General features: G+C 44.7%; 1 protein-coding gene and 1 pseudogene across 1 annotated transcript; both read right to left on the reverse strand.

The window, feature by feature from the left end:
- Positions 1-781: 781 nt before the first annotated feature.
- Positions 782-15,707, reverse strand: LOC111822643 (protein FAM170B-like). The gene is given in 3 exon segments (XM_023741697.1): positions 782-1,560; positions 1,563-1,599; positions 15,672-15,707. Coding segments are annotated over 3 exon segments (852 nt in total).
- Positions 15,708-15,885: 178 nt separating this feature from the next.
- On the reverse strand, positions 15,886-18,802 carry LOC111822644 (protein FAM170B-like; annotated as a pseudogene).
- Between the last annotated feature and the right edge of the window lie 3,404 nt (positions 18,803-22,206).

The raw sequence follows: 22,206 nt of genomic DNA on the forward strand, positions 1-22,206 counted from the left end.
CAGTGAGGCCAGTAGACTTGAATGGGGTGAGGTCTTTACCTCACCACCTCCTCTTTTTTTCCCAACCAGGAACTCCTCCTTTCTCTGCCTGCAGGCTATTGAGAAGGGACCCAGAGTCCTTGGTTTATGGCTTTATGCCCCCTGCTCACCCACAGGCAGGTTTCCCCACAGCCTGCCGTCTCTCTGGTTCCTTCTATTACAAACAACTCAGTGACACCCCCTTCACCATCATATCTCCCTAAAGCTACCTTTGCAGAGGCCCCCTCTCAGCCTCCTGAGTCCCACTGAAATGCCATTTCTCTTCCCTACTTACGCTGTGCTCATCCTCAGGGTCCCAAGACCTCACCATCCAGATGAGGCCTGTCCTCTCCTCTCCTGGGCCAGGGGAGCCTCTGAGGTGAACTTGATGTCTGAAGTCAGCAGTCCTGGGTCTTCTTCCATCGAGGTCCCCCCAGAGCTGGAACGAACTCTCCATGCACTTGGGGTGGGACGGTGAGGCCACAGAGGCTGGAGAAGAGTTTCTTACAGGGCAGGTGGGCTAAAGGAGCCTGAATAGAGGTCTTAACAGAACAAAAACCTATAGCCCTGTTGTTTATTGCAACGCATGGTGAACTCACTTGTTTCAGAGTAGAACTGCACTCTGTAGGGTTGTCAATGACTGTGATAGGCCTTTCTTCAGTGAGCCATAGGTGGATTCAAACCACATACCTTTTGGGTAGCAACCAATAACAGGATCCACATTTCCCAGCGCAAATGCCCTGCTCCTCCCAGTCGGAAGGCGCTAGCCGGTCTTCAGGCGCTTCCCCCTCTGGCCTTGGTGCCGCGCCTGCGCCCTCTGCAGCCTGCCCTCCCGCCTCTGCAGCCTCGCCAGCTGGTGCCTCAGCCTCTTCAGCTCCTCTCTCTGCTTCTCCAGCTGCTCCTCCAGGCGCCTGCAGACAGCTCTCTTCTTCCTCATCTCCCTCTTCGTGGCGGCCATCAGGTGGCGCCTGGCCAGCTGGTGGCAGTATCGGGGCCTGCACTGGGCTGAGGGCGGCAGCCGCCTCTCCAGCAGCGCCTCATAGAAGAGCCGGCAGCTGAAGCCCTGGCTCACGTCATGCTCCGCATGCGCCACCAGAGCCTCCTGGGACTGGAACACGAAACAGCAGGCCACGGAATGGAAGCAGCGCTTGCGGGTAACCAGCCACTCGGGAGTGGCAGCGCGGGTCCTCTCCCCTTGCTCTTCCCACCCCCGAACGATGGCCTCCAGGGTGCAGGCCTTGGGCCGCTCCTGCCAGGGCTCCAGGGCACTGACCAGGGACTCGGTGTTGGCCAGACTGCGGGCAGAGCCGATGGTGCTCTCCTCTGAGAGCTCGGCCTCAAAGACCTGGGGCATCTTGCCCACGGGGGCAAACGAGGTTTTGGTCCGCCAGGCCACGGCCACCCCCTTGACTGTGCGCACCATGGGGAAATAAGTGCACCTGACCCATCGCTTCTCTGGAGCAGCCCCGTAGCTGGATGCATGAGAGGTCTGCTCAGTGGAAGGTGAGGGAAAAGACCTCTCTGACTGTCGTGGAATCTTCCAGGCCTGGAGCTTGGGCTTTTCTCTTGGGATGTTATCAGCTGGGTGGCACATGCCCCTTGGGTTGAGACCTCTGAGAATAGAGCTCTCTATTCTCAAGGATCTCTGGAGGCCTCTCTATCACCACCATCCTCCACCTCTACAGACCTCCTCCCTTCTTTCTTTTCCACATAGCCTACCATCCTTTCGGGGGCATTGCTGGGAGCAATAAAATCTCTGCAATATAGTACTAATGATAGTACCCATTTCCAAGCAGTGTATTCTGACTCATGGCTACCCCATGTATTACAGAGTAGAACTGTGCTCCATAGGGTTTTCTTGGCTGTAACCATTATGGAAGCAGAAGCAAGGCCTCTCTTTCAGAACGCACCTGCGTGAGTTCGAACCACTAACCTCTCTCCTTTAGTTGCGGAGCGCAAACGGTTTGTGCCACCGGAGGACCCCTGCTAATGTAGCAGTACCTTATAATAAAAAGCTTATGCTCTTTGAAGATAGTATTGTGGGGTTTCATATTTGTAAATAAAGAATCTTCAAGTTAATTTTTTCATGGCATTTGTTTATATATTGAATGCCAAATGATTTCGCTCCTTTGGAACATGTAAATATCCTCATTTCCCTGAACCTTCATGATAGTCTGAGACTTCTAAAGATTTCTTTTACAAGGGTGATTTTCTTAGTATATTTAGCAAGTAAACACTCAAACAGGAGATATGCTCATCTCTTTTAAACCCCTTTGAAGGGAAGACTTTTATAGAGGCAATATACTTAAAGGGAAGGAAAAATTTGAATACTTTGTTAAAAGTCTTACCTGTATACCTTTTCCTTGTAGCCTTCCTAAACAAGCAACAGTAGGTTAAAGTTGCCTTTTTGTAAACAGAACGCTCACTGTTAGAGGAGCCCTGGTGGCGCAACGGTTAAGGGGTGGCTACTAACCTAAACGGTGTCGATTCAAACCCTTCTAGTAGCTCTGGGGGAGAAAGACTGGCTATCTGCTCCCATAAAGACTACAGCCTTGGAAACCCTGTGGGGCTGTTCTACTGTGTCACATGGGGTCAGTAGGAGTCGGAATCAAGTAGATAGCACATAACAATAACAACAATGTTATACTTCAGGTCACAGCTTGCTAAGTGTGCCTAAACTCCTTGATGTCCCTGCTGTAAGTATGCAATCACTCTATAATCCCCACATGATAACACTCCCCACCCCCACCCCCAACCGTTCTTGAGAGATCCTCATTTAAAAATGTGTCTCCTTTGAAAGAATTATAAATAACTTGGGTCAAACACAACGTCTGCCTTTTCTTTGTAGTCCCAGAAAATTGGATGGTATCTGACACATAGTAGGCACTGGATATATATTAGTTGGATCAATGAATGAATGAATGATGACTCCCACAGGAAAAAAAAAATTATCCTTTATAGACAACGAGTGCAGAACAGAACCCTTTATTGTGGCACCTGATTGCACCATCACTCATGGGTAGACTGTTGACCCCAATTCATTGACCTTGCTTGCTGTGAGCCCCAGAATATGTTACACTTACCCCTTCTTATGCTTTCCCTTGGGCCTCTTGGAAAAGGATCAGGATTATGGACTCACAGAAGAGCAGTGAAAACTTTATGGAGGACAGTTCTGACATATTGGGGTAGCCATAAGAATCAACTTAATGGCAACTGGTTTTATATATATATTAGCACACACATTTATGTGTATTCACACAGATATTATAGGGTGCTCTTTTACTCAATATTAGCCTTTTCCCATGGTAATATTTTAAAGAGGTCATTAAATTGCTTTGTAATGTTTTTCTGTGTGCATGTATTATATATATTTTTAGTAATTTGACTGTACTTGAAATGTTAAATGTGCACATTTCTAGTAATCTTTAACATATACTGCAAGTTTTGACATACATATCAGCCATTAAAACTTCATTTAATTAGTGTTCCACATTCTTTACCACTAGAAATGGACTCAGGAGTGGCCCTGATCAAGTTTTCTTCCTCTTACTCATGAAGCCTCTTTAAGTATTTAGAGATAGCAACTATGATTTCATGCACTCATCCTTTGTTTATTTTTAATTCAGTCAATATTTATAGAGATTCCATGTGCCTGGAATAGTCTGTGTTATGTGGATACAGTGGTGAATGGTACACACTATCCCTGCCATCATGAAGGGGACAACCCAGTGCACTTGAGAGAGGCACTGGGGAAATGCAGCTGAGAGAAAGGGCAGAGCACCTTCAGGAACCACACTGGACTTCAGAGAGCTTTGCTGGCAGCCGTTCATCTGGCGGGCTTCTAGATATCAGAGTGCCCTCGGGCTTGGTGCTTAGTCCTCTCTCTCTATTGACACCCTCTCCCTAGGAGGCCTCAATGAGTCCACGGCTGGCTGTCTGTAGCTAAGGATGTGGGAGTTTACACCTCCAGCCATTTCACCTCCTCCTGGGTCCAGACTCATATATTCAAATGTCAGCCTAACTCTCTGTCTGGGGGTCTTCATCTGTAAAATGTGCATTATAATGACAAATTACTCATACGGCTATCATGCAGAGCAAATATCTCAAGAAAGGAGAGGCAAATACAGGAGTGCCTGGCACCAGTACATGTACTCAGTAAGTGTTAGCTGTTAGAATTATTACCTGACATCTCCACGTGGATGTCTAACAGCTATGCCATGTTATCAAGGCCGTGAAACAATTCTTGGTTCCAACCCCTATTCCACTCTTATTAATGAAATTCTCAAGACTTCTGTGATGTTTTCTTCCACACAAAGTATATGTTTAGGAATGTTTGACCAGATCCTACCTAATGAATTGCTCTGACATTCCTATCGGTAACCTTTGAGACAAGTTCCAACCAACTAATCTAGCAAAGAATTAGAATCACTCTCAGCTGCTCATGCTAGTGCTCTCAATCCAGAATATCTGGTAAGCATACTGTTATGGACTGAATCGTGTCCCACAAAATTATGTGTTGAAATTCTAACTCCTGCAATTGTAAATATGACCCTGTTTGGAAATAGGAGGTTCCTTTTGTTGTGTTAGTGAGGACAGACCAGTGTATGGTGGGTCCTAAATCTAGTCACTTCTGAGTTATTAAAAAGTGTGGAATAGACACAGAGACACACAGCGGGGAGAGGAAGGCAGGCGATGGAGACAAATGCATCTAGAGCACAGGAACTCTAAGGATTGCTGGCAGCTTCTAGAAGCTGAAATGGAGGAGGAAGGCCCTCCCCCTAGAGCTGTGCTCTGAATTCAGACTTCTAGCCTCCTGAACTGTGAGAAAATACATTTCTCTTGTAAAGCCACCAATTGTCGTGTTTTTTGTCATGGTAACTAACACAGGTACCAGTGACAACAAATTCAGCCCAGTGTAAAAGAATGTTCTTTCCTCGTTGGTGTTAGTTGTTGGTGTTAGCTGCCGTTTAGTCAGCCCCTGACTCACGGCAACCCCGTGCACGCTGGGATGGGACCGTTGTGATCCACAGGGTGTTCACTTGCTGATTTTCAAAAGTAGATGGCCAGCCCTTTCTTCCTCATTTGTCTTAGTCTGGAAGCTCTGCTGAAACCTGTTCAGCATCACAGCAACAAGCAAGCCTCCACTGACAGATGAGTGTGACTGTGCTTGAGGTGCATTGGCCAGGAACTGAATTGGGGTCTCCTGCATGGAGGGCAAGAACTCTACCACTGAAGCACCACTGCCCCCTTCCTCCTTGGTGTGGCCGCCAGCAGCCCGCTCTTTCCCTGTCGGTGTCCTCTGCTTTCACCTACGAGCTATGATGGGGTCAGCTTGATGCTGATGCATTGAAATTCCACTGATTGATTGATTTTTACTTGTGGTGAAAATATATTTTCCTATTTTATATTTATGATTATCTATTGCCTTTGAGTTGATTCCAACTCATAGTGACCCTATAGGACAGAGTGGAACTGCCCCATATGGTTTCCAAGGCAGTAAGTTTTTAACGAAGCCGACTGCCACATCTTTCTGCAGCAGAGCAGCTGGAGGGTTTGAACCACTGACCATTCAGGTAGCAATATAGCACTTAACTACTGCGCCACAAGGGCTCCTTGTATTTATGATTAACTTTTATTAATTATAATACTTTCTGTAGTTTTAAAATTTTCCTATGGAGGCTGCTCTGTAATCGATGTATAATAAAAAATATGCCTTTCCTGTCTTTTTTTTTTTTTTGTCTTATTGTAGGAACTTAGATCCCCATTTTCAATGTTGAATAAAAATAATGATAGAAAGCATTCTACTTGTATCGCTGGTTTTAAACGAAATGTCCAACATTTCACATAAATACCATATTAATTGTAGTTTTCCAGTGCAGGGAACTTGTTAACTGTTCCATGTTTGCTGAGAGTTCTTATCTCTCAATGTGGTTGGACTTTGTCTACTGCTGTGTCCATCACTTGAGATAAGTATATGTCTTTTCTTCTTTCACCTGTGGATGTGGTGAATTAAATTATTAAATCTTTAATGTTCACTCAAACTTGCATGCCTACGATAAACCACCTTGATCATGGCATGGTACATGGGTTATACTTTGCTGGATTTCCTTTGCTGGCATTTTATGTAGGTTTTTGCATCTCAGTTACTTGGTGTGCTTGTCCTGTAACTGTTTTCTTCTACCATCCTTTTCTAATTTGGTATCATTATTAAAGCAGCCTTAACATCCAGCTGGGGGTGTGTTTCGTGGTTTTCTATTCTTTGTGGCCTATGTACAAGTTTAAAATTACCTGTTCCTTGCATGTTTGGCGGTAACCTGTCTGAAAATTATCTAGGCCAATTATTTTCTTTGTATGGAGATCTTAAACTACTGATCTATTTTGTTTAGTGGTTAAAGGCCTCTTTTGGTACTAATTTACTCAGAAACATTTCTGCTGCATATCCTAGGCTGCTAGAATCCCATCTATAAATATTACCTTGATTTTCAAGGTTTTCAGCCTCATTCAGACCAATTAATCAATCTCAGATTTCCCCTATTTTCTGAGAGACAGACTCTGCAACTATTCCTGGTACCAATCCCCTTACCTAAGTCAAATTTGCAAAAAAAGATAGAACAGTATGCTATCCAAGCAGTTTCGTGCCCACAACCTCCTTGAGTCCATAATGTGAGGATACAGTCTTCTAACACTTTTTTTCTAATTGTTCTTTTTCTAAAAAAAAATTTTTACTTCCTTTTTTCATCCCTTCCCTGCTCCTCCATCTGGTAGTATTAAACTTGTGCATTTTATGTTCAGGTCTTTAATCCAGCTGGGATTGACTCTGTGTGCAGCGGTGCCAAGTTGCATCTATGCAGCCAAAGAACACATTTGTAGAACAAGAAGGCAGGGAGGGCAGTGGTTGGGTGGTTGGGGGCAGGGCTGTGCAGAGAGGATCCCCTGAGGGTGGCGCGAGGTCCCAGGCCACCCCACCACAAGCCTGCAGAGCTGAGGAAGAACCTGGCCCCATGCAGTTTTTGCCACAGGCCTGACCGTCCACCCCGGCAGACCCTCAGACCCCGCCAGGCTACCAGGTCCTGCAGAAGGAGGGGAAGCCAAGGGCCCAGGGTGCAGACCTGAGGATTCCTTCTGCCTCCCAGTCACAGCGTTTATGCTGGGAAGGAGGGCAGGAGGCACAAGAGTACGTGGGTCCGGACGATGACCCAAGAGGGTGGGTGAGTTGTGGTCACCCATGGACTCGGTGTCCACCCACGGGAAGCCCTTGGGTGCCCTTCCAGGAGGAGAAAGCAAAGCCACAGAGGCCACACTGCCTGGACCCCACCCCCCTCTCTCCAGGCTGGACTCACTAGTGGCCTGCGCTGCCCTTGGAAGGGCTCCCCAGGGGCGTCACCCCTAGTTTGAAGAGCAGCAAAGCCCGCCCTGGTCTGGGCTAGGGAATTTGTTTCCTCCACTCTCATCACTGGCTGTGAGCAGACTCTTGTCTCCGCAGACTAAAGAGAAATTATCAAAATGAGCTCGAGATGCCAGATTTGACTTAAATATGATAAATTAACACAGAGAAATACGACTTTAACATAAGTGCTTGTTTGGGTGGAGCCCTGGTGACGCAGTGGTTAGGTGATACGGTTGCTAACAAAAAGGTCAGCAGTTTGACTCCACCAGCCACTCCTTGGAAACCCCTCTGTCCTCTAGGGTCGCTGTGGGTGGAAACTGACTCCCTGGCAATGGGTTTGGTTGTATTTTTTTGGTTTTGGAGCCCAAAATGCATTAGAAAGAAAGAAAGGGAGGAGGAAGGGAGGAAATGGGGAGAGGGAGGAAGGGGTGGAGGGGGTTGGCCAGCCTGATCAAGACCCCAGAGGGAGTGATAGGAGCCTCTTTCCTTTGCTAGCCTCCCTTGGTCTCATCTCTCACCTCTTAAGACTGTATCATCTGCTTAGAGAGTTTTAGAATAAAGATCCCCAGGAATATCACAACTCTTCCCCAGTGAGGGTTTCCCCAGTGCTGGGTTACACTAAGGACTGAGAATCCTCCAGAAGTTTCTTGGGACTGTGTATTGGACAGTCAATACACCGAGGTTCGGAGCCACTTAGAGGATGCTGAGACTTCCTGAAGACAATGACCCCCCACCCCCACCAAAATTTTCCCCGTCTGGATCTAAGAATCTGTCAGTCTATTGTGTCCCCTCAGCAGCGTTTCTGTTGAAGGACACTTAAGGGCACTTTGAGTTTTTGCCTGCATGCTGAAAACCTGCCACTCTGGTGGGAACAAGGAGCTACTGAAAGGACACCATTGAAACTGGCAGAAGCCAGGGCCCAGGGTGCTGGGGGAATTTGTGGGAAGAGAGGAGGATGAGTTAGAAAGGCCCAGTTGTGAAGGTGGCCAGGGGCCAGTGTCCTGAAGCCACAAAGCTGACCTAAGAGGGAAAGCCTCACACCTGCCACTCTTGGGCCCTTTTCTCCTTCAAAGGAGAAAGGCTTTTTCTGCACTTATGCAACTGGGCCCTAATGGCCTTTGAGTTAGGGCATGGACGAGCGTCCAGAGCCTCCTGGGGCAAATGATGGTCAAGGAGGCTCTGCCAACCCCACCCTGTCCTTCTCTCAGATCAGAAGCCCAGAGCTCCTCCACTGATCTAGCAATTTGGAACAGGATTTCATTGGAATGCAAACGTGTCGCAGACTGGAAATACCTCTTGGGTTTATCTTCTCACAGCTAATTTATTCCACAATTTACATACGGGACGAGAAGAGGAGTCTGGGGCTTGACGCCTGATATCTTGGCACCATATCCTGTTTCTTGAGGAGGGAAGAGGTTAAAAAACAAAACAGAGTTCACTCTGTTCTTTTTCCTGAGCCACAGGAAATCCTCACAAAGACCTTCTCAAGTAAGGACTGATGGGAAATGCCTTGGTTTACTATTAAACTTTGTCCTTGAGCCACTTGTTTATATCATGCATATAAAATATTATCCACTCAAGGAAACATTCTAATTCTCAGCTAGACTGTCTGCAGAACGACTACATATTCAGCCCTCAGCTGGATACTTAAGCCAGTGGTTGCCCTCAGAGAAGGCCAGAGGGGAGGTTTATATCGTACATTTGCTGGTGCTGCGATTGCTCCAGATGTGTTTGAAATGCCTCCCTTGCAAAGGCCTTCGGAACCAGCTTGTGGCCACAAGGAAATTCAGACTCATTTTTTCTTTGTTACCATTTCTCATTTGGGGTCCAAAATGTTATTATCCAGTTTATTTAGCAGACTTGACTGCAGACATCTCTCATATATTTTCAAAGTTAATTTCTTTCTCTAATACTGATTTGCCACGAAGAGTGCATTCCAAAATGTTTCCAATAGGCTGGAAAGACTTTCCAAGAGGGGAGTCCTGTGCAGTGTTGTGCAGTGACAGCAGGGTTGGCATAGTATGTTTACCCAGACACTTACCACTTTTATTGCTTTCCATAATTCCTGAAATTCCAAATCTCCCATCTGAAGAACTTCCTTTACTGGTTGGACTAAGTCTGGTGGTTATGAATTCTCTTAGAGTTTCTTCAACCAAGAATGTCATTATTTTCCCTGTATTCCTGAAGGATGTTTTCACTGGATATAGAATTCTGAGTTAATGATTCTTTTCTTTCAGCGTGGGAAAAATGTTGTTTCACAGTCTTTTGACCTCCATGGTTTCTGATGATAACTATAGAGTTATTCAAATTGTTTTCTCCTACATGAAATTCGATGTTTCCTCTCTAGCTTCTTCCAAGGCATTTTCATTGTCTTTGTTATTCTGCAGTTGATTATGATTTACTTGGACATAAAGTTCTTTGAATTTAACTTGTTGGCATGTCCTGAGCTTCTTAAATCTGAAAGTTTATGTCTTTCACCCAAACTGGGAAGTGCTCAGCCCATATTTTTTCAAATACTTTTTTCTACATCTACGCAGAATGTCGTTTACATTCTGCTATTGAGACCATCAAGTGAATTTTTAATTTCTATTATTGTATTCGCACGTAACATTTTCTCACATCCAAAATTACCATCTGTTTCTTTGGTGATAATATTTACGTTGTCATTTGTTTAAAACAGTGTTCCTGTTACTTCTTAGAGCTCGGTTACAATAGCTTTTTACAGTTTTTCTGTTATGATTCCAAGACTATTGCTCTTGCTTAAATCTTATGGAAAATGTCAATTTTTTGTTTGTTTTAACAAAAAATAGACCCAGTTATGTTCAGGCTGCAAGTTCTGTCCCATCTCCTGTATGCTGTGGCTCAAATGTCACTTCATTTTTCGAAGCCTTTGCAGACATGTTCAGATCTAATCTATGTGAGTGCCACTCAGTCTGGGACCTAGATGGTGGTCAACGCATAGTGCAGCACTCAAAGGATTTGGAATGCTTCTTAGGATCAGATCTATGGGTGCAACTTGCAGGTGAACCAGAAATTCATACATGACTTTACGAAATCCTTTTCTTGAGCTGCATCCTCTCTATGTCTCTGAGGCTCTCTGCCTTCTGAGGGGAGGCCTTCCTGGTCCACTGGCAAGAATGTTGGGGCTTTAATCTCTTCATTCTGCCATGCAATTAAGTGACTGGGTCTGCCTATGGGGCCAAACAATGGTAGGATAGAGAGAGAAAATATAATGGAAATTCCTCTACACTCTTTGGACCTTGTATACTCTGGTCAGAGAGAAGGATTCGCCTCCCTCAGAGTTTTAGTTGTCTGCCCACCTGCCTGCCTGCCCATCTCTCTCCTTTACAGACCCTCTTCCCCCTTTGACGAGAGAAAGAGAGAAGGATTGTCTTGGACTTATTTCTATCCACAACTGGTGTGCAGTTATGGGTTATGAGCTCATTTAATTTCAGCCTCCGGAATGTTCTTACTTTATGTTCTGGTTTCCTCCCCTATCCACCTTCAACCATTTCCTTTGCAGAGTTCTTAGATAGCTGTCCCATGCATTTGTGCAAATACTTAGTTGTGAAATATCAGCACAGCCCACCCGGCAAAGTGTTGGTTGTGGGAAGGTGGAGAGGGACTGTACACGGAAGGAGCTGCAAGATCTGGCTAACTTGTGTGAGCAGGACGGGGGTGTGCTTAGGAATGAATGCTGAAGGTGCTGAATCAAGGGGGGTTTAATATAAAGTTGGATCAAGGTAAGTTTGTTGGTATGGGGGAACTCTCCCCTAACAAGGATTTATTGCCATAGCAAGGCTCTGGAAATGGGTATAATATGCTGCTGGGATTGCTCTTGGAAGCTTGGAAAAGGCAATGGCCCACATTCTATGAAACAGAAATGCCAGAACCGCTGTGTCAGATGTTGGAAGACGGGTAAAAGTCTGCAATATGTGGGCATGCCAGAGTGGGTTTTCTATAAGACCATGTCTTGGGAAGTCCTGAAGGACACTCCTTTCATCAAAATAATAAGGAATGCACAGTTGAGAGGAGCACCAGCAACACTGAGCTTAGTGATGTCTGTCCTCTGGAGACACTTAGGTTGTGGGTAGGAGATAGCTGCCTAGTACCAGTGGGAATAATGGGGTTCCAGAGCAGCAGAAGGCAGGTAGAAGCACTTAACTATCAGAAACAAGGTGTGTGTAAGTACCATAATGGTCAGCAGGTCAATATATTAGTTATCTACTGGGGCATAACAAATTATCGCAGAACATAGCAGATGCTAGATAAATGGAAAAATACTCAATTCATGCTAATAAAATTTCGAAGTAGACAAAGATACTGCTTTTATGACCCAACATAGTTTTCTAGGTGAATAAATAAACTAGAAGTAATGGATAAAACTGTAAAAGATGTTTTCTTCTTTTTTTAATGATAATATAATTGCATACCTAGAAAATGAAAATAAAAATTTTAATAAAGTGACAAGCCAAATACACCAAAATTAGTGACTTGTCTCAAATGTAGACACAGCACCCAAAATTGGAAGTCAGGGTGGGAGGAATAGACCATTCTCTTTACTACATGATGGCACTGAATTGTGTACAAAACCATAAAATATTTCGAAAACGTTGTTTTGACAGGAACAGAAAAGAACCTACTTGAAGAAAGTTCATGTAGTGAAGCAAATAGAATGAAGCCTTAATAGTGCAAAAAATATGCCATTTTCCCAAATGGGAAGGCTTGTCTAATAAATGTCAGTCCCCAAAAATCAATATATAAATGTCTTGCCATTCCCATTAGAATATTTACATAGTTGTTTGTTGAATTGTATAGAGTAATCTTAAGATACAAATAGTATAATAGTTACTAAAGAACAGACAACAAAAATGTGAAAAAGAAGGAGGCTGCCTCACCAAGTAACAGAACAAATATTACACGGCATAGGAACTGAAGACTAGACCAGTGAAAAAAGGTAGCGAATCCACAGAAATATCATAATAAACCTTAATATAAAGGTTGTATTTCAACTCAGGAAAATTATGGTTTATCTAATAAACGGTGCTGAGGCAACTGATCATTCTGGGTGAAACATACTTCTACGAATATAATAGACAAGTAATGGATTTGGAAAATTATGTGAAATGTAGCTGACAAGGATTAATAACAGTTTCCATTTTATACAAGAAAGATAAAAGTTAAGCACTTGAGAAATGAGCAATGAATTCAAACAGACCATTCAGAGCAAATTCACATGCCCAGTAAACATAATCAAAGTTGTTTAAAAACACTGGTAGTTAAGAAAATATCCAAGTTCCAGTGAAACTGGCACAATTTAAAAATCAATACTACCTATGGCTGGCTGGGCTGTGGGAAGAAGGCTATCCTGAGACATGGCTGGGAAGGTGCATTATTACAGTCTTTTAGGGGAAAGACATGGACATGGCTCTATACTTTTAAAACATTCTTTGAACTGTAAATTTCACTGGTTAGACTCCATCCCACAAAAAAAAAAAATCCTGCAATGTACAAAGGATGGTTATAATTTCTAATGACAAAAAATTGACTGCCCATTGCTGGTGGAATGAGAGATAATTTATAGTAAAGCTACATCATCCATAAAATTAGGGAGTCGTTAGAACGAGAAAGAATTATAGTAGTTGAGTAGGAGAAATTTCTGTGAAGTATTATTGAAGGAGAAAATCAAGATGCAGAGAAGTATATGTAAAAGGAGCCCATTTGGGTAAAACAATAGCAATCATCTGAATATGCTTGACTATCTGTTTATGTTTATGTGTGTATAAATGAGCAGACGAGAATACCTGTATGTCTGTGGATGCTTGTTTAAGCAAGGATAAGAGAGACTACTTACCAGATTGTTGACATGAAGTACCTTGGATTCACTTGTGGGAAAGGACTCAGGGAGGAGAGTTAGAACATGCAGGAAGAGTGGACTTAAAAAGCAAGGATGATATGCGTTTCCATTTTAGTAGTGTTATGTATTAGACAAATCTGTTTTGGAAGAAGTACAGTCAGAATGCTCCTAAGAAGCAAGGATGGCTTTGGACATGTGATCAGGAGGGACCAGTCCCTGGACAAAGACATCATGCTTGGTAAAGCATAGGTGCAATGAAAAAGAGGAAGACCCTCACTGAGATGGATTGACACAGTGCCTGCAACAGTGGGCTCACACATAGCAACAATTGTGAGGATGGCACAGGACCAGGCAGTGTTTTGTTCTGTTGTACGCAGGGTTGCTGTGAGTCAGAACTGACTCGACAGCACTGAACAACAGCATGTGTAAGTCTAGATAATCTGTACTGTAGTTGTTATCTATTTAAATTATTTGTGTAAATATGAGTTAAAACTTCAAAGACCCAAAAAGATAGTGTTAGTGTCATATCTAATGACTTACAGAGAATCAAGATAGAATGTCAAGTGAAAGAAGGGGCAAGAGTGTGACCAAGTTTTCATAAAAGCAAACACCCCAGCAGATCTACTTCCGTACCTGTGACTGTGTATATGTGTCCCAGCAGAGAAATGTAGGGAAGGATACACGTGTGTTTTAACATTGGACACTTTGCGGGGCAGGAGCAAATTATATATGAGGGTGGGACTCTGATTGTAACTTTTTCATCATACAAATCTGTAATCTTAGAGATGTGATAAAAAGAATTTCAGAGCTTTGAAAATTAGTAAACACCACAGATATATATTTTTTAACTTTTTGTTAGCTTTTTTTAAATAGGTGAAAATTCTCTTTAATGACAGACACGAAGATTTTAATCACTGGAAGAAGAGCACACCACAGACTGTACGACAGTCAGACCCAGTGGAATTCTTGCTTGATCATGGAGCCAATGAGCTCTTCTGGTCTCTGTATCTGAGAATGACCAGAAATAATTTTGTGAGGATCAATAGAGTTACCCCGCAAACATGTCTTGCATGTACACGTCTACGGCTAAATGAAGAAGGCTGAACACCATGTGCAATTCACTAGGTAACTCATGTACCACGAGAAGATTCTCTTTCCCTGATACGCTGCTACCACCTCCTCCCCATGTTGCCCCACTGGATAACCCACCCTTGTGCATTCTAGCGTCTTTTCAGGACTGAACATAGAGCAGTTAACTGGGAAGATAGCTTTTAAGAAGAAAGATTTTGGTGAAAAGATTTCAGAAAGCAGTACCTCCCCAGCCAGCCTCTCCCCAGTTTAGGAATGATGACCCCTCCCACTCTGATACCTCTGGGAGTCTCTGATTGTCCTTTTGAATCCTTAGGAGACTGCAGAATTCACCCTGCCTCCTCTGCCTCCGACACTGTCCCTCGCAGGAGCTGCCTCTGTCACTGAGAAATACAGGACAGCCTGTAGATGGAGGTGCCCACCCTAGAGGCCCTGCCCTCCCTTCTTGTGCCCCTGAAGACTTCCCTGTAACATGTGGGGGTCTCATCTCCCGGGGAGATGGACAAGCCTCATCACATCCAGGACCTCCCCAGACCTGGGACTTGATGCTGTGACTGAGACTTGGGCTTTTTTGTCCACTATTGAGTCTGGGCCTGAATCTGCCCCTTCCCACCCTCACCTCTGACCATCTGTGTTCTCGCTGTTCTTTCTGGGTTTAGAAGATTGCCCTCCCGTTTGCTCCTTTTATCTCAGTCGGCCTTTTCCTTGCAGTTCTTTAATCTCAGGACAGGTCAGGTTAGACCACAGAAGATAAAAGGAAAAAAATGAGCAAATTTGACTGATATGTCAAAAACCAGACAGTATAACTTGTTTTAAAGGAAAGAAAAAGTTCCAAAGCTCTACCCCTGACCCTAGGAGATGCTCTACAGGAATTATCCAGTAAGTACTGGATCGACTCTTATCCAGAAGAGGATAACACCCAGGGGGATTTTTCTACACCAGCTCCCACTTACACTCCCCTAATGAGGCAACGATGATGCCTCATAATCATCAACCCAAATTCATCCTGGGAGGCCAGAAGACATGGATGGGTGAGCTCCTTTTCCTTCACCCCACCCTCCTCTCCTCCTGCCAAGCCCTGCTTCTTTCTCTGCCTGCAGGCTGCTGGGAAGGAACCCAGAGTCCTTGGTTTAGGGCTTTATGCCCACTGCTCACCTGCAGGCAGGTTTCCCCACAGCCTGCCGTCTCTCTGGTTTCTTCTACTGCAGAGAACGCAGGGACACCCCCTTCAGCATCACACCTCCCTTACAGCTGTCTTTGCAGAGGCCCCCTCTCATTCTCCAAGTCCCACTGAAATGCCGTTTCTCTTTCCCTACTTACACTGTGCTTGTCCTCAGGGTCCAGAGACCTCACCATCCAGATGAGTCCTGTCCTCTCCTCTCCTGGGCCAGGGGAGCCTCTGAGCGGACATGGTGTCTGCAGTCAGCTGTCCTGGGCCTTCTTCCACCCCTAGGATTGCAGCTCTCCATGCACTTGGGGTGGGCGGGTCATGGGGTGCAGGAGCTGGTATAAAGGATCTTCCAGGGGAGCTGGGTTAAAGGAGCCTGAATGGAGGTATCTCCCGAAGGGCCCACATTTCCAGCCCAAATGCCCTGTTCCTCTCAAGTCCTAGGCGTTTCCCCCTCTGGCCTTGCTGCTGAGCCTGTGCTCTCTGTAGCCTGGCCTCCCGCCTATGCCGCTGTGCCAGCTGGTGTCTCAGCCTCTTCAGCTCCTCTCTCTGCTTCTCCAGCTGCTCCTCCAGGCACCTGCAGACAGCTCTCTTCTCCCTCACCTCCTTCTTCTTGGTGGCCATCAGGTGGTGCCTGGCCAGCTGGTGGTAGTGTCGGGGTCTGTGCTAGGCTGAGGGCGGCAGCCTCCTCTCCAGCAGTTCCTCGTAGAAGATGCAGAAGCTGAAACCTGGCTCACGCCATGCTCCGCGTATGCCACCAGGGCCTCCTGGGACTGGAACATGCGGCAGCAGGCCACACAGCGGAAGCCGCGCTCGTGGGTCACCAGCCACTCCAGGGTGGCAGCGTGGGACTTCTCCCCGTGCTCCTCCTTCTGGACGCTGGGCTTGGGGTACATTCCTTTTGCCCCTCCTGCCAGGGCTCCAGGGCACTGACCAGGGACTTGGTGTTGGCCAGACTAGGGGCAGAGCTGATGGTGCTCTCCTCCGAGAGCTCCGCTTCAAAGACCTGGGGCATCTTGCCCACGGGGGCAAAGGAGGTTTTGGTCTGCCAGGCCCACTGCCACCCCCTTGACCGTGCGCACCTGCATGAAATATGCGCACTTCACCCATCACTTCTTTGGAGCAGCCCTTAGCTGGATGAGTGAGAGGTCTGCTCAGTGGAAGCTGAGGGACAAGACCTCTCTGATTGGCGTGGAATCTTCCTGGGCCTGGAGCTTGGGCTTTTTGCTGCGGTTGTTGTTGACTCTTGGGCATTTTCCTCTTGGATAGATACCCCTGAGAACAGAGTTAATTTGCATGAGATTTCAGGCCTGGGTCCTCATCTATGAGCCCAAAGATTTGGTCATAGGGACCCCTGGAGGCCTCTCCATCACCACATCCTCCAATTTGGGGAGACACCCTCCTTCCTTTCTTTTTCGAGAGAGCTCTACCCTCCTTTGGGGCATTGCTATGGTTGATAAAATCTTTGCAGATGGTACTAATGATATTACCCATTGCCATGGAGTTGATTCCAACTTATGGCGACCCTGTGTGTTACTTAGTAGAATTGTGCTCCACAGTGTTTTCTTGTATGTAATCTTTATGGAAGCAGATACCAGGCCTTTCTTGGCTATGCTCCTGGGTGGTTCAAACCACCAACCTTTTGTTTCGTGGTCGTAGGCAACCATCTGTGCCACCCAAAATGCTACTAATGATGGTAGGAACTTATAATAAAAGCTTATGTTCTTTGAAGATAGTATCTTGGGATTTTATATTGGTAAATAAAGAGTCTTCAAGTCACTTTTTTTTGGCATTTATTTGTTGGATTTCAAATGAATTTGCTCCTTTGGAACATATAAAATCTCATTTTCCTGAACCTTCATAATACTGTGAAACTTCTCTTGAAGAACTGTTCTATGAGGATGATTTTCTTAGTAAATTTATAGTGTAAACACTCAAACAGGAGAAATGCTCACCTCCTTAACCTCTTTTATGGGAAGGCTTTTTATAGACAAATTATACTTAAAGCAAAGAAATAATTCGTTTATTTTGTTAAGGCTTTTACACATATACCTCTTCCTTGTACCCTTCCTAAACAAGCAACCATAGAAGGTTAAAGTAGCCTTTCTGTAAACAGAAGCCCCGTAACAGGTCCTTATTAGATAAACTCCTTTAGGGTCCTTAGGCAGAAAACAGATGGCTATATCTGAGAGCCTTGATTCCACAAACATCAGTGGTCAAATATAACCACCTCACCTGGCTGTGTCTGGGTGAGTTTCCACGTCAGGCTAAAGGTCTGTAAATGTTTCTGAATATGAGGGAAGGACTGGAGAGTTCTGAGTGAAGATATGGAGGTAGCGTATGTGTGTTGGATGGAAGGCAAGTTCGTGGGAGAGACAGAGTATAGAGAGGAGGAACCTCCCAGGAGTATGTTAGATGGATACAGGACCAAGGAGGGAGCAGAAAAGAGGGCTCCGCCACTGCAGGGCAGCACAGGAGAGCAGCAGAGAAGAAAAAGGTGTGGGTGGAGGAGGAGGACACTGGGTAAGGTGAGGGTGCACCACTAGGAATTATAGCAAAAGCTCAGGTTCACTGTGGTAGGAACTTAAAACTTCAATTCTGAAGAGAACTTTAGAACTTGGAGGAAAAGGGAACTCCCCGGAGCTCATGGGACATGGCCTGCCCAGACCTGCTGTTGTCTGAGTCCAGCCTGGGGAGTGCTGGAGCTCTCAGTGACTGGGAACTCTGGGTCAGTGTGGGGTACTGTGTTCTCTCACACCACCTACTCCCAAAACCCCTCGATATATTTTATTTTTTAAATTCATCGCATGATTTGTCAATTCAATCTCATTAGAACGTATTAAAAATATGTATAAATCTCCATAACCACCCTTCTCCCTGGTTCTACACCCACTACTCCAGGTAACCACTTGCCTCCTTCAATCTCAGAGACATCAGCAGGAATATTATAGGCCTAAAACATTGAGTGACTTCTTCTTCCTACTCTGGAAAGCCCTCAGATCACAGTAGACTGTTATGATTAACCCATTTATGCCTTCATTTATTCATTCATATCATGCACTGTGGTTAATTGTCTACTAAATGGCAGGAAGTAGTTTCTCAGGGAAAGCCTTCATGAGCCCCATCACCGCACATCAAAGCCTTCATCTTCTCTCCTTGTGGCCCTCTTTTCCAGGGAAATACAACCCTTCACTGCCAGCTCCTATTAATCAGGGAGAATTTTCCTCCCACCTTTACCTCGAGTCTTAGAGAAAGGCCTCTTCCTCCTTTATTGCCGTTCCATCCTGGCTGGGTGAAGATGAACCAGAAAGGATGGTCGCTGGTAAGATGTTTCTCCCTCCTTCCAATTAGAGATGGTGTCCCAAACTCTCACAAGTTGGGGACTCCAGTGTAGGAATCACTCTCTGTGATTTGGTAGCTTATGTTGCTCTTCCACAGGAGACCTCAGATCAACAACCTCTCCAAAGAGCAGTTGGGATCTGAGTGAGCACCAAAACTTTCATAATCTTTCTTTGACATCATCACTGACATTGCTCAGTTCCGAGGACCCAGTTTGAATCTAAATATGGTGGGGGTTAGGAAGTTGTTATAAGGGAAATAATATAGAAAATATGAATCGAACATTTCCCCTGCCCTCAAACTGGTTACCGTCCATTGGGGTGGCATGAGAGTATAGGGAATAACAGTGTGATGGTTGTTGTTTCCTGCAAATATCTCCTCTGACTCTGTTTGAACCACATCAATCCAGTCCTGGAAACACATGTCCACTCTGAAGCCCTCTCAGGCCTCCTTTTCAGCTGAGGCTTCACATAGGCTGTTCCCTTTGACTGGAAGGTGTTCTCTCCCCTCCCCTCTGCTGATCCACTCTCCCTGGTGAAGCATGGTGGTGAGGAGAGCAGACCTCAGCCAAACTTCTGTGTTTCAGTTCCAACTTCTCTACTTGGATGAGTGCATTTAACCTTGGATGAGGCATTTAACCTCTCCATGACTCACTTCCATCATCTGTAAGATTTAGAGAACTCTATCCTTCTCATAGGGTTGTTGAGAGGATACAACAATTGACAACAGTGACTGCTACAGACTAAGACTGTGTGAATGCTCACTGTTAGAGGAGCCCTGGTGGTGCAGTGATTAAGTGCTCAGCTTCTAACCAAAAGGGTGTTGGTTCAAACTCACCTAGTGGCTCCACAAGAGAAAGACCTGGTTATCAGCTCCTGTAAATATTTGTTAGGTGCTCTCAAGTTGGTTTCGACTCATAGTGAGCCAATGTAGAACAGAACTAAACGCTGCCTGGTCCTGTGCCATCCTGACAATTGTTGCTATGCATGAGCTCATTGTTGTAGCCACTGTGTCAGTTTCCTGTAAAGATTACAGCCTAGGAAACCCTATGGGGCAGTTGTACTCTGTCACATGGGGTCGACATGAGTTAGAATCTACTCAAAGACATCTAACCACAACATTGTTTTACTTCAGGTCACAGCTTGGTGAGGTTTCCCTGCTTTATGTATTCAGAGCACAGTATAATCCCCCATCGTAGCATTCCACTCCTGGTTCATGGGAGACACTCATTTAAAAATCTGTCTCCTTTAAAAGGAATATAAACATCTTGGGGGTAAACACAAGGTCTGCCTTATCTTCATAGTCCCATAAGGACAGTGCCTGACACATAGTAGGTAAACCCATTGCATTCAAGTCGATTCTGACACATAGTCACCCTGTAGGACTGAGTAGAACTGCCCCATAGGGTTTCAAAGGCTGTAAATCTTTACAGAAGCAGACTGCCACATCTTTCACCCATGGAGCGCCTTATGGGTTAGAACTGCTGACCTTTAGGTTACTAGCCGAGTGTGTTAACCACTGCATCACCAGAGCCCCCTTATATAGATACTGGATCTATATTAGTTGGATTAATGAATGAATGAATGATAACTCTACCAAATTACCCATCCTTTATAGACAACCAGTGCTGAATAGAACTCTTTGATGTGGAGACTGAAGGCACCATCACTCGTGGGTAGGCTGTTGACCCCAATTCATTGACCTTCCTGGCTCTGAGATCCAGGATTTGTTACACTTACCAGCTTTGAATGCTTTCCCTTGGGCCTTCTGGAAAAGGGTTAGGATTATGGCCTCACAGAAAAGCAATAAGGCTTAGGATCTCCATGGTCAACAACCTACCTGGAATGTCTAGGAGAGCCCTCGGGGAAAGTCTCACTGTTAATCTGCTTGGATTCACATTTGCTTTTGTTATGGATGCTATTTAGAAAAGGAACTAGTAAACTGTTGAACCCATTTGAGTAGTGGTTTTAGAAAGTTGTTGTTGATGGACAGAGAAGAACATGACAGCTCCAAGGAAAATGATGTCAGGTAGAGAGAGAAGCAAGCATTGCCAGCGGTGTATATTTTACCATTCCTGTTTGGTATGGGAAAGTATCACCTTGTGACTTTGGATTTGCATTTCCCTGATGACTAAAGATGTTTAGCCCCTTTCTTAGAAGTGTTGGTCTTATAGACTGTCTGTTCAAGTATTTGCCCATTTTTCTCTTTAGCTGTCTGCTTTTTTTCTTGTTGATTTTCGAGAATTCTTTTCATATTCTATTATGAAGTCTTTAGTAAAATACATGTATTTCAAATAATTTCTCCTACTCTGGGGAACACATTTTTCAGTCTCTACTGCTGTCTTTTGATTAATAGAAATCCTAAATTTTAATAATTTAATAGTTAGGCCTTCATAAGGAGTGTATTCATTGTTAGTTATGCATTCCTCCCCTCAAATTTATACTCCTACTGACACACACAACCCTTTTTTAGTAATCTCAAACTACCGCCCCTTTGAGAAACACTTTTATATAAGAGGGGGTTTCACTCTATAATTCCTTAGTGATTTTTTCAAAAAGCTTTCGTTATGAGAAAACATTTGCTGAGAAGATGAGGAAGCTATAATTCTACAACCAAATCAAGAATCACATGGTGAAAGCAGAATGACCCTATGAGGAACTCTGTAGAGAATGACAGTCATCTTTGAGCCAACTTTCCCACTGGACTGGGCAAACAGGGAGGGGAGGGTGAGGGCTGGGGTAAGACTCAGAAATAAGGTGTCATTTCTTCTGGCAAGTTGTGCACTTCTGTCTGCTTTCCTAGCTGGTAGCAGTGAAACCATGTATTTAGAAATGCTTCCCTCACCACTCTGCTTGACTCTATAATGATGTTGTATCTTCTTTTCCCATATATGTCTCCTGTCCTCTTCAGTGGCCTGGCAAAATAATTGTAGCCAATTGATGAGATTTCCCCTTTGATTATACCTTTCTCTATTTTCTAATTTGTTTCAGTAAACATTTATTACTGTCAAAATCAGAGAAAACTTTCAAGTTTAAAAATGGATATTAATATCTGTCCCACCCACTGTATTGACTTATGGATTAAATGAGCAACTACATGACATCATAGCACAGGGCCCAGCCTCCTTTGCAGGGGCGGATTATCCAGTAGACAAGATAAGCACAGTGCTTACCTTGCTTACCAGATCTTCTGTAGTGAACAATTTCATATTTTTTCACTACATCAAATATTCTGCTTCTTGGTATGACTGGCATCAGTCTCTGTCCCAACCTCACAGCATCATCTAACAGAATCAAAGCCTCTTTTCAAAATTCACAATCTCTGACAGAGACGGATTATCCAGTCAGC

Source organism: Trichechus manatus, unplaced genomic scaffold (genome assembly GCF_000243295.1).
Source record: "Trichechus manatus latirostris isolate Lorelei unplaced genomic scaffold, TriManLat1.0 scaffold00186, whole genome shotgun sequence".
Taxonomy (NCBI): domain Eukaryota; kingdom Metazoa; phylum Chordata; class Mammalia; order Sirenia; family Trichechidae; genus Trichechus; species Trichechus manatus.